Raw genomic sequence first — 13,091 nt, 5'->3', positions numbered from 1 at the left:
CATCTCAATCACACACGCACACACACACTCAATCAATCACACACACACACATATATATATTTGGCAAACAAACAAACAAAGGTGATTGATTGATTGATCAACAGACAGTTACACTGGTTGTCATTGCCACCAGCACCAATCTTTGTTCGAACGCCATGGTGTTCACCACCGGTGCCCCCAAGCCGACTTCCAACCCAAACTCCACCTCCACTGGCACCTCCAACTCATTCTTGTTGATGAACTCACATCGAAATCCAGGAGGCATCCAGCAGCAAACAACCAAACAAGTCCGTTCGGATCTAGCCATCAATCTATTTGACACGGTCGATCAGAAGGTCACATCAACGTCGACGCCATTCACTCACTCCAAGTCCACTTCACCATCCAATCGAAACTCAATCTCGACAACATCATCTTCATCGACGACTACCACCACTTCCACTTCCACTTCCAATGGCGCCACATCATACACCACTCCATCCGATATGTTGGAGGACCTGATCGACCACTCCAAATCCTACACTTCCAAATGGTGGCGTCCAGCATCAGCCTCACTTGGCCAGACCAAGACTCCAATCACATTATCATCGCCAGACATCAAGAACAAGAAGCAGCAGCAGCAACAACAACAGACACAGCAGACACAGACTCAGAAACAGGATAGTGAACAAGATATTGAATCCTTGCTAATGGATATTGATTCTTTGGTCATTGATATACGTGGAATTGAGGACAATCTTAGGAGTTCCTGTGCCGAGATATCCGCTCTTTCCAACTTTGGCGGTGGCGGCGGAAGTAGTGGCAATGGCGGCGGAAGTGGGAGTGGGCCAGGCTCACCAATCATTCGATCCCAACCATCCCCTCACATCAAACCAATGCTTCAGCTTCGACCAAAGATGTTCTCCAGTTCAGACTCGAGTCTGCCAACATCGCACTCCACCACCTCTCATTCACATTCCCATTCCTCGCTCTCATCACAATCACATTCACAGTCACAGCCACAATCACCTTCATCATCGCCAACACTGATTGGATGCAGTACTGACGACTATCTTGTGTCTGATAACACTACAATGTCACCATCCACCTCAACTTCATCATTATCATCACTCTCATCATCTTCATCTCCCGCTTCAGGCTCACCCTCGACCTCGTCCTGGCTGTCTGGAACAATCTCGCGCAATGGCAAGCCCACCACGCTGGCGGGCGCCACCGGCGAGAACAAACAGTCGTCTGCTTTGGTGACTGGCAACCTGCGGAGTTCCCAATGGAGCCACCCGCGCTCATCCACCGACCCCTCCAAGTACTCCTCGTTCACACGCACGTCCGTTGTCAATCTCGACCCGGTCAACCCGCAGCTCAAACACCGCTCCACGTTCCCTGGCTCACTGTTGTTGGCCGACCAACAGCAGCACCAGCCAACATCACCACTCAGTGGTAGCGGCAGTAGCAAATCAACGTCATCATCCAACTCTCCTGCGTCCTCACCTCGCAGCAACAACAGTGGGAATGGCGGCAGCAATAGGTCGCGAACTCAGACCAAGGTCAGCTCGCCAGACCTGACTACCATACTTCCGGCATCAATCACCTCGGCGTCCATCCTTCAGAACAAGACATCCATAGTATTTGGCGGTCGAGGAATGGAGTGCTTCAACGCCAACAATCGCCAGAGTCAACAACTGGACCAACGATACTATCGCAGTCCAATCGACTTGGACAATCCACAAAAGATGAAGCGAGTAAGTAGACCCTGTCACAGACATATGTCCATGCTTCCAGTTGCCACACTGCTACACACGGCTACACGGCAACACGGCAACACGGCAACACGGAAACACGGAAACACTAACACACAATCAAACATAGTTGAAGGAACTACTCAAGTCTTACAACGCAAAGATTATAACATTGATCAACAAGATATCAAAGGACTGCGATGATATGAAGGAGAAGCGACAGAATGCTCGACTAAAGTTTGAGAAGAAATCGCGATTGTTCCACGCCGATAACCAATTGGGTATCTACAAGTCCTATCACGAGTACTATGTCTGCAATGACCTGGTGCTCGAGTTGGTACAGACTATCACCGATCAGAAGCGTGACAACCTGAAGCGCAAGCTCGTGGACATTGTCCACATGACGCGCTACTTGGACGACGAGTCGATACGACGCCACCTGCACGTCTACTCATCGTTCTTCTCCAAGACCGTCGACCTTATGAGCGGATCGCACGACTTGCAGCGCAACCTGAGGCGGCGCCAGTACCTAACCAAGCGCGAGAGTCGTCTATGCGCCATCTATAAGAACGCAAAGTTCAACTACACATCAGACACGGTGGAGAAGCGCACTCGTCGGCTCAAAGAGATGGTGGCACGCGCCGTCCCACATCCCGACTTCCACAGCTACTTCCCGTGGGACGAGAACCTGGACATCCAGCGCGAGTTTGACATCTGGGTACTGGACAGCCGTTTCGTCGAGGGCCGCCACCTCAAGGAACTCGTGTCGGTAATCTCGGAGGACGTCATCACTGCCAAGAAGATCGTGCCGCTCGACATTGAGGACTTTGTCGACAAGTTCACGGCCAAGATGATCGCCCAGCACCACATCGCACCCACCGTCACACTGTTCGAGACGCCAACACAGCACCTTCTCTCGCAGATGACCAAGCGCACGCTCTACCCTCGCATCTACTCGCTCACCAAGAGCATATTGAACAAATGCGTGGGTAGTGGCGCATCAATCCGCTACGACATGGACTTCCAGGCCAAGATGGATCAGTTGCGAACCAAGACGATACGCGAGCTCAACCTGTTGCCGAGCAACTTACCCGAGCATCTTGACTACGCTCGCGACAAGCCTTTCGAGGGCGCCGTGTCCATACTCAATGAGGCGGCGTTCCATGTGGTGCCAATCGACATTGTCTACACTGTACAGCGCGCTATCTCCATGATCCACAACGTGTCCGTGCGTTTGATGGCCCAGGGCAGTGTGCGACCCACCAACGCGTTTGCTCGCGCCATCCACAAAGTGGCCGCCACCAACAGTCTCATCAATCAGATTATCTCATCGCCAGATGGCCCTGCCGCAGCAGACCATCATGTACAATATACACAACAACAACAGCAACAACAACCTCAGACACGACCACGCCTACAAACGTCTCGCGAACTTGTGGCCGGCAACACTGTAAATGGTGAAAAGTCGACCATGAGCGCAGACGACCTCTTCCCTCTGTTTATCTACACACTCATTCACTCCAATATCATTGGCTGCTCGGCACTACTCGTGTCGCAGCTACAACACTTTGCCGGTGAGCTGGAGAGTGGCGGCGAGTTTGGCTGGTGCTCTGTCTCCTTCCAAGCTGCCATCTCCCATCTCGATCAAATGTAATACTTGGCCAACTCCAAGTGGACATCACATCATCATCAACATCTTCATCCTCACAACGATCATCATCAACATCCATAGCTCCAATAAACTATGCGTGTATCCAGCATTGTCTAACCTTTAATTGATCGATTGAATGGGGCCAAGACTAGTTGGCCTTGGCTCTGCTCTCATGCTCACGTTGCTCAATCATTAGGGATATGCCAGAGAATAGCCAGACGTAGGAGAATATGAATGTTCGCAGACCTCCCTCGCCAAAGAAACATAACTTGATGAATAGTATCGAGTTGGCAAAGCCATGAAGTATCGCAAGGTTGGCAATCATCAGCAGGTATATGTTGAATGTGCCCGCCACTGCCACCACATACCTCCAGTACCAAGTCCTTCGCAGAGGTAGTCTCTGTAGTTGTTGAGTTGTGAGTGTCGTTAGTACATGTTGTATCGCGGCAGATTGAGTGGTAGTCCATACCTTGGGCGAGTAGAAGTATGTCATTACTCCTATCTCTGCGGTGAAGAAGACACAGTTGAGTAGTGCCCAGGCGACCCAACTCCACCAGAGGTCATGCCAGAGACCAATGAAGAAGAAGATGATCCAGACTGTGATGTGTCGAGTTCTGTTGCCACCAAGTGGTATGTACAGGTAGCGGAGTGTCCACTTGTTGAAGCTGGCATGCCACGATCGCCAAAAGCCGGTGAATGTGTAGTTGTTGTTGACACAACGATTCATGTTCTCTGGCGTGTTGATACCATCGTACAATGCAAACAGTCTAAATACTCGCCAGATGATCAGGAACTTGAGGTACATAAAGTTGAGTACCATGTAGCCCATGAGAGCAATCTCGTCGCCGCCCAGCGACATCCACACGTCGGACCGGTCGAACGAGTAGTAGTATGAGTAGTGCAGGCCAATCTCGACGGCAAAGAATATGAGCACGATGTTGATGCTCATCTTGACGAGCTGAGCCAGTGTGTAGGTGCGCTGTGGCGCGTACACCTGGCCGACAAAGGCGTTGAACGTGATGATCGGGCCGGCAATGTACAGGGGTATGTAGAAGATGTAGGCCAAGTAGTGAGTGATGTCGTACTGGTGTTCATGCGCGAGGTGTGTCTCTTGCAGCACAAAGTAGTCATCCTTGTCCTTGGTGTCGACAACAGGCCGCTTCATCATCATCCAATAATAGTCCATGTTGTAGCTGATGAATCGAAGCATCGACATCTTGAAGTAGGTTTCCCATGCCAGTGAGCCGTGATAGCTGTCCAGCAGCGGGCCGTATGATCCAAGGATGGCCAGAGATGAGAATTGATAGCCAGAGTATATGTATGAGGTCCAGAGAATGAAGCCATTGAATGCCCATGTGACGAGGGGCAGCAGTGAGGAGCGGGCAAAGAAGCGCGAGATGCCAAAGTTGGACAGGGCGATGGCCACGATGATGATGGTCGATGAGCCATGAACAAACAACAAGAATAACAATGATGCAATTATATAATACAGTAGTCTTGAGTTGATATTGTTGATTGATGAGCCTCCATACTTCCTTATTATCGTACTGAGTGCAATGAATATAGATAGACCAATTGACAACAATGGGAAGTTACCTCTCCATGTCCTATACTGTGAATCAGACAAGTCCTGCTTCCTACCAATGAACCAACCAGGTACAATACCTGCACTATTCTTTAAACCATCATTATAATCTAATAGATTGATTGAATGAGTAAGTATGATTGAATGATCATTGAGTGATTGATTGATTGAATGAGTGATCATTACTTACCTCTTGAACTATTCAATATCTTATTTATACATATGAGGTAACCTATTATGATTATAACATAATATATGATGAACTCTGTTGTCAACCATTTGGTACCATGTTGATCGTCATTATCATGATGATGATGTTGTTGTTGATGTTGATGTTGTTGTTGTTTATCTTTGTTTGATTCATTGTTATTACTATTACTACTCTCAAGTGTTGACTCTTCATCAGCTTGATGATTATGCCGCAATGATATTTGATGTGCTGTATCTGTCATTACTTCCTTCCTTCCTTCTTATGTGTTGGACAATACTTCATTATGAACATGTTGGAATGAAGGGATGGTCTTTGAGAGGGTGGGAAGTCTTGGGACACAAAAGAACTTCGGATAAGTTTGAAGGTCCTGATTGATCAAAAGCCGTTTTGCCAATCAAAATCCATTTTCAGACAGACTGCAAAGCGAACTTGTACCAGACTCTTCCAAAAATATCAAAGAACTAGTCCGAATCACTTCTTAATTCATTCAATCAATCAATCATTCGACAGGTCTCAATCACTTCATAATAATAGATAGATAGATAGAGAGAATGAGCGGCTACCAAATGAGTAGCGAGTATGATCGCGAAGGAGAATACCTTCGTCCAGATTATAAGCGTAAGGGAACATGTGCACAGATGTTTGCCACAAAGACACGCAAGGCAGTGTTGGCGGCAATTATTATCGCGTTGATTGTGACCGTTGGCCTCGTGGTCTACTTCACCACACGTGATCGTCATCACAAGAACAACGAACCATCGTCCGATGTCTACACGGACATGCTGCTGCCCACCTGGGTTACGCCCACCAACTACCTGTTGCACGTCAACACGTATCTCAACAACTTCACATTCACTGGCGCCGCTGTCATCACGATCAACTTCACCCAGAAGAAGGACTTTGTCGTCCTTCACGGCGAGAACCTCAACATCACATCGATCTTGCTTGCCCCAACCACTGCCGCCGACGCCGCCGCCTACCCCACCAGCTCGCAGGCACCAGAGGGCGCCTACGCACCCCTGCGCGTCACCTACGACACCAACAACACATACTATGTCATCCAGTTCAAGGAGTTGCCCGAGTTGCTCGCTAAGGGCACCTTGTTCAACCTCTATCTCCAGTACAATGCCAACTTGACCGACAGTCTCAAGGGCTACTACAGGTCCAAGTACTATGACCCCGGTGAGAAGTGGCTCGCCATCACCCAGATGGAGCCAACCGATGCTCGTTCGGCATTCCCATGCTTTGATGAGCCCGCCATGAAAGCCAACTGGACTGTGTGGCTCGATGTCGATTCGACCTTCACCGCCCTCTCCAACATGCCCGAGCTGTCCAGCGCCGACAGCGCACCAGGTCGCACATTGGTCAAGTTCCAGCCCACACCCAAGATGAGCTCATACCTCGTGGCCTTTGTCGTCAGTCAGATGACCCACACCGACGGATTCTTGGAGGCCGATGGAAGAAACATCACAATCCGTATCTGGTCGTCCAACGCCCTTTCCACCGCCAGACAATACCCATTGGAGATCGCCATCAACTCGACCCGTTTCTACACCCAGTACTTTGGTATCGAGTACGCTCTGCCCAAGATGGATCTCATTGGTGTTGCTGAGTAAGTCCATGGAACCATCCCACTCATTCAACCACTCAATCACTAACCAATCCCTCACTCTTAGTTTCTCAGCTGGTGCCATGGAGAACTGGGGACTGATCACATTCAGAGAGGTACTGTTGTTCTATAACCAGGCCACTGCCAATGTTAATGACAAACAATCTGTTGCTGAGGTCATTGCTCATGAGATTGCTCATCAATGGTTCGGTAACCTTGTCACGATGAAGTGGTGGAACGACCTCTGGTTGAACGAAGGCTTTGCCACGTTCATGTCATACCAATGCTTGGAGGCCATTTGCCCAGAGTTTGATGTAAGTTGCACTGATCATGGACAGCTGATACATGCCTGCTCACTCACTCACTCGCGCGACACTCTCACAGACACCATCAGACTTCCTCATTGACATCAAGAGATCTGGATTGCAATTGGATTCATCGTCAGCCACACATCCAATCTCAAACAACTTCATTAAGGTCGTTGATATTGTCGCCTCGTTCGACTCGATCACTTACAACAAGGGCGCAAGTGTGTTGGCTATGCTCAACTCCTTGCTCAATGATGGCAAGACCAACCAATTCCAGGTCGGCATCCAAGCTTACCTCAAGAAGTTCAGCTACAGCAATGCCGAGACCTCTGATCTTTGGGCCTCGCTCACTGCCGCCACCGGTGGTGCCACCAACGTCTCGGTCATCATGGACGCCTGGGTCAACAAGCCCGGTCTGCCAATGGTCAGCGTCTCAAGAAATGGCGACACCCTCTCCCTCACCCAGGTCAGATACATCAATGACATCAATGCCAACCCCAACGACACTACCGTGTGGCAGGTGCCACTCTCGATCCAGACCAACTGCACCACCGTCGACTCACTCTTCGCCGCCAAGACTGGCAACCAGAACGTTCCAAACTGCGTCTTCACCATGTTGAACGCCGACTCCACCGGCTTCTACCGTACCCTCTACCAAGATGACCTCTTCAAGCAGGTCAGCACCGAGTTGAACAACGTCAACACCGTCATTGGATCACCAGCCATCATCGCCTTCCTCGACGACACCTTCAACTTTGTTCAATCAGGACAAGTCCAACCATCAAGTGTAAGTACCCTCAAGCCTCACACTCAATCACTCAATCACTCAATCAATCACTCACTCAATCAATCAAACAACAGGCATTGGACATGGTCAGATTCTTGAACAGAAGCACACCAGTTACCGCTGAGGAGATATATGTTTGGAGAACTGCCTTCTCGGGTCAGTCTTACATCGCTCAGAGGATGTCTGATCAGATTTGTTATCCACAGTACGCCATGTTCATGCAGTCCCTTGCCACCACCTTGGTTAACAACGTTGCCAACGTCTACACCACAAACACCACCTTCTCCTACCCAGATCAACTGACCGCCAAGTATGCCATCTCCATCGGTAACTCTGCCGGCGTGACCAACGTCACCCAATACCTCCACAATGTCTGGGTCCAAAACAGTAAGTCATCCTGCCTCCCTGTATTTTAGGTCCATCACCTTGATCACTCACTAACTCAATCAACCAATCAATAGTGAACACACCAGAGCTGATTGATGTCAACATTAGAAGGACTGTGTACACATCCATTGTTAGCAATGGCAACTACCAGCAGTACAACTGGGTGCTTGGAAGATACCTTAACACTGCCACTTCGATCAATGAGCGTGTTGATGCTTTGGTCGCCCTCGGTTACCCCAAGCAATCATACCTCATCCAGCAATCACTGAACTACCTTGGAAACGGCACAATCAGACTGCAGGACATGAGCACACTGTTTGGAGCGTTGGCCGCCAACCCCGAGGCACTCGATCGCACCTGGGCATTCGTCCAGGAGAACTGGGACCAGCTGCCAGCCAAGATGCAACCAGAGGTCTTGTTTACACTCAGTGGCAACTTTGACTATCCACTGGCCTACACCCAATTCGAGGAGTTCATGAGCGACAAGCCCAACCTGCCCCAAGCAGCCGTCTACTACGTCCTCTCCACCATCCAGAACAACATCAACTGGAAGGCACAATTCGCCCAGCCACTCTGCACCTACCTCTTTGGTCTGTCCAACTAAGCATGTCGTCATTCACCCATGCATTCATACAATCAATAAACATGGATCTATCCCATAATCAAACAGTTTGACACGTGTGACATGCTTGTCCAAGTTAAGTAACCCTGGGGGAAGGTGTGGGTGTGGGGCATGTCGGGTGGGATTGATCAAATATCTGATCACTTGATTGATTGATCATCACGTCATTCCAATTCCAAACACTCACTCATTCATTCATTCATTCATTCAACAATCAACAATAACAACAACAACATAGAGAGAATGAGTAATAGTGCATTCGGAGTCGATGATGACGATAATGATCATCGTGAGGATGAATACCTTCGTCAAGATTATAAGCGTAAGGGTACTTGTTCTCAGATGTTTGCAACAAAGACACGCAAGGCAGTGTTGGCAGCAATCATTATAGTGTTACTGGCAATATCCATTGGCCTGATAGTCTACTTCACGACACGAGATCGTAATGACAGTGACCCAAGTGCTGTAGTCTACACGGACATGCTGTTGCCCACCTGGGTCACACCAACCAACTACCTGTTGCACGTCAACACGTATCTAAACAACTTCACATTCACTGGCGCCGTCGTGATCACCGTCAACATCACCCAGAAGAAGGACTTTGTCGTGCTCCACGGCGAGAACCTCAACATCACATCGATTTTTCTCGCTCCGACCACTGCCGCTGACGCCGCCACCTACCCCACCAGCTCACAGGTGCCAGCCGGGGCACACGAGCCCCTGCGCGTAACATACAACGCCAACAACACATACTATGTCATTCAGTTCAAGGAGTTGCCCGAGCTGCTCGAGAAGGGATCATTGTTCAACATCTATCTCCAGTACAATGCCAACCTGACAGATGGCCTGAAGGGCTACTACAGGTCCAAGTACTACGACCCCGGTGAGAAGTACCTGGCACTGACCAAGATGGAGCCGACCTACGCTCGTCTGGCATTCCCATGCTTTGACGAACCTGCCATGAAGGCCATCTGGACTATTTGGTGCGACATTGACTCGGCCTACACGGCCATCTCCAACATGCCCGAACAAGCACGTAACGCTAGTGCACCGGGTCGTACATTGGTCATGTTCCAATCAACACCAAAGATGAGCTCATACCTCGTGGCCTTTGTAGTGAGCCAGCTCACCTACTCCGAACACTTGATCGCGGCGACTGGCAGAAACATCGAGATCCGTGTCTGGTCGTCCAATGCTCTTGCCTCTGCCCGTGAGTACCCCTTAGACATTGCCGTCAATGCCACCAAGTTCTACACCCAGTACTTTGGTATCGAATACGCCTTGCCCAAGCTAGATCTCGTTGGTGTCGCAGAGTATGTAGTTACCCTCACTCACTCAGTCACTTGATCAATCAAACATGCACTTACCCCCTTCCCTTAGCTTTGCATCTGGTGCCATGGAGAACTGGGGCTGCATCACATTCAGAGAGGTCCTACTTTTCTATAATGAGACAACTGCCAATGTCAATGACAAACAATCAGTGGCCGAGGTTGTCTCACATGAGATTGCCCATCAATGGTTTGGCAACCTTGTCACCATGAAGTGGTGGAACGACCTCTGGTTGAACGAAGGCTTTGCAACTGTATGTCTGTCGTCACTCCATCCCATGCCTCACCCACTAACATACACGATCAATCAATCAATCAAACATAGTTCATGGCTTACCAAGCAATGGCATCAATTTGCCCCGAGTTCAATGTGAGTCCAATCGATCGAATACTCATTCAATCGCTCAATCACTAACTTACTTCAATCATTAGACACCATCAGACTTCCTCATTGACATCAAGAGTTCTGGATTACAAATGGATTCATCATCTTCCACACATCCTATCTCAAACAACTACGTCACTGTAGTGGATATCATTGCATCATTTGACTCGATCACTTATAATAAGGGAGCCAGTGTATTGGGTATGCTCAATGCTATGCTCAACAATGGCACGACCAACCAATTCAAACTTGGCATCCAATCATATCTTAAGAAGTTCAGCTATGGCAATGCCCAGACCTCTGACCTTTGGGATGCACTCACTGCCGCCACTGGCGGCACAGTCAATGTATCCAACATCATGAGTGCATGGGTCAACAAGCCTGGTCTTCCAATGGTCAGCGTCTCGAGGAATGGCGACACTCTCACACTGGCCCAATCCAGATACATCAATGACATCAATGCCAAGCCGAATGATACCACTGTGTGGCAGGTACCAATCACCATCCAAACCAACTGCACTACGAGTGCATCAAACAATGATGACATACTCTTTAGTCAGACGTCGACCACGATCAATGTACCAAACTGTGTATTCACAATGCTCAATGCCGACTCGACAGGCTTCTACCGAACACACTATGACGACGCGCTATTCAAACAAATCGGCAACGAGTTGGCGAACGTCAACACGGTCATCAGTTCACAAGCAGCCATCGCCTTCCTCGACGACACATTCAGCTTTGTTCAATCTGGACAAGTCCAGCCATCAAGTGTAAGTCATTGATCGATTGTCCATTCACTGGGACTATTCCAATTACTCACTCGATCAATCAAACATGTTTTAGGCATTGGAGATGATTAGATTCTTGAACATTACGAATCAGATAAATGACAACCAGATATATGTTTGGAGAGCAGCAATGTCTGGCACATCTTACATTGGTCAAAGGATGTCAGACCAGATGTGTTATCCACAATACTCAGCATACATTCAATCACTTGCAACAACATTAGTGAACAACGTTAATAATATCTACACCACCAACATCAGTAACACCTACCAACAACAACTTATAGCCAAATACGCCATCTCCATTGGTAACTCTGCTGGTGTATCCAACGTCACTCAACATCTCCACAACGTCTGGGTCCAAAACAGTAAGTTGCCGTTCATCCTGGATCATCCAGTCCCCTGCCCAAGCTAACTCACTCACTCACTCACTCAATCAATCAACAATAGTGAACACGCCACAGTTCATTGATGTCAATGTTAGAAGGACTGTATATCAATCAATTGTTAGTAATGGAGATTACCAAGAGTATAACTGGGTACTTGGTAGATACCTCAACACTGCCACATCGATCAATGAGAGAGCAGATGCACTCTCTGCACTTGGATTTCCCAAGGAATCCTATCTCATCCAACAATCATTGAACTTGATGGGAAATGTAACGTACCCTACCCTTACCCTACCCTTCCTTACCCTAACCCTGCCTCGCTAACTCATCTCACTCAATCAACTCAAACAGGGTACGATCAGAATCCAAGACCAGAAAACATTGACATCGAGTCTGGCAGCGAATCAGGAGGCGCTTGATCGAACATGGGAGTATGTCCAGGAGCATTGGGATATATTCCCAAGCAGATTCCAGCCAGAGCTATTGATGACGCTTGCCAACAACTATGATTCACCAATTGCCTACAAACAATTCAAACAGTTCATGAGTGACAAGACATACCTTCCTCAGACCTCAGTGGACTATGTACTTGAAACTATACAAGTAAGTTATAATCAGTCAATCACACTTGATCAATCAATCAATCTGACTCCTATATCCAAATTACCAGAACAACATTAATTGGAAGACAATTAACACCGGACCATTATGTGACTACCTCTTTGGATTGTCCAATAACCAATCACTTTCAAAACAATATTGACAACTTTTGGATTGTTCTTCCACTCATAATAATTAATTGGTTCCAATCTTGTAAAAGAATAAATTTATTTTAATTTTTTTGTGTAAAGCAAATGTGGAGGTTCATCCCATTTGCCATTTGAAATTGACTCTAAAAATGATCCTCTGTGACTTGAGCTCACTGAGAAACACTCTTTGTACTTAGCGAATAATGAAGCAACAAAGATGACGGGTGAGGTTACGAACTCGATCATAATAAGTGTCTGATGCCAGGGTAGATGTGAGATAACCAAGTTTGATGATCTGCTGTTTGTTGAGGAGGTGGCATGCTGGAGGTGATCTCACTGGACTGAGAGATCTCGGAGTGACTCGATGATGGTTAGAAAATCCTGGGGAGGAAATTGTCTCTTTACACCCCTTGGCTCTGCAGAGCTTCGGACAAGAGAGTGTCGTATATCTCTGTTCTCCACAACTTAGTGATATCTAGAGAGTTATTATATTATTTAATGTTATCATTATCAATTTTGAAATATATCTATAGCTTTTTATGGTCAATGTCAG

General features: G+C 48.0%; 4 protein-coding genes across 4 annotated transcripts; 3 read left to right on the top strand and 1 right to left on the bottom strand.

Moving 5' to 3' along the window:
* Positions 1-155: 155 nt before the first annotated feature.
* SAMD00019534_005790 (hypothetical protein) lies at positions 156-3,390 on the top strand (the record flags this gene model as incomplete). Its single annotated transcript, XM_012904012.1, has 2 exons — positions 156-1,739; positions 1,867-3,390. 2 exons carry the CDS (start codon positions 156-158, stop codon positions 3,388-3,390), a joined length of 3,108 nt encoding a protein of 1,035 aa, XP_012759466.1.
* Positions 3,391-3,535: 145 nt separating this feature from the next.
* SAMD00019534_005780 (hypothetical protein) lies at positions 3,536-5,424 on the bottom strand (the record flags this gene model as incomplete). The annotated part of the gene is made up of 3 exons (XM_012904011.1): positions 3,536-3,787; positions 3,857-5,082; positions 5,163-5,424. 3 exons carry the CDS (start codon positions 5,422-5,424, stop codon positions 3,536-3,538), a joined length of 1,740 nt encoding a protein of 579 aa, XP_012759465.1.
* A 310-nt stretch (positions 5,425-5,734) lies between these two features.
* Positions 5,735-8,872, top strand: SAMD00019534_005770 (hypothetical protein; the record flags this gene model as incomplete). Its single annotated transcript, XM_012904010.1, has 4 exons — positions 5,735-6,795; positions 6,860-7,106; positions 7,177-7,689; positions 8,327-8,872. Coding segments are annotated over 4 exons (2,367 nt in total), but the record flags the coding sequence as incomplete, so codon positions are not given.
* Positions 8,873-9,238: 366 nt separating this feature from the next.
* SAMD00019534_005760 (hypothetical protein) lies at positions 9,239-12,552 on the top strand (the record flags this gene model as incomplete). Its single annotated transcript, XM_012904009.1, has 8 exons — positions 9,239-10,209; positions 10,277-10,478; positions 10,550-10,594; positions 10,657-11,382; positions 11,456-11,768; positions 11,851-12,059; positions 12,141-12,392; positions 12,460-12,552. The coding sequence occupies 8 exons, from the start codon at positions 9,239-9,241 to the stop codon at positions 12,550-12,552; spliced, it is 2,811 nt and encodes a 936-aa protein (XP_012759463.1).
* Positions 12,553-13,091: the final 539 nt, after the last annotated feature.

The sequence above is a fragment of the Acytostelium subglobosum genome (genome assembly GCF_000787575.1).
Source record: "Acytostelium subglobosum LB1 DNA, scaffold: scaffold1, whole genome shotgun sequence".
Classification (NCBI taxonomy): Eukaryota; Evosea; class Eumycetozoa; order Acytosteliales; family Acytosteliaceae; genus Acytostelium; species Acytostelium subglobosum.
The sequence above is the reverse complement of the archived record's forward strand: the minus strand, read 5'-3'. Positions and strand labels throughout refer to the sequence as shown.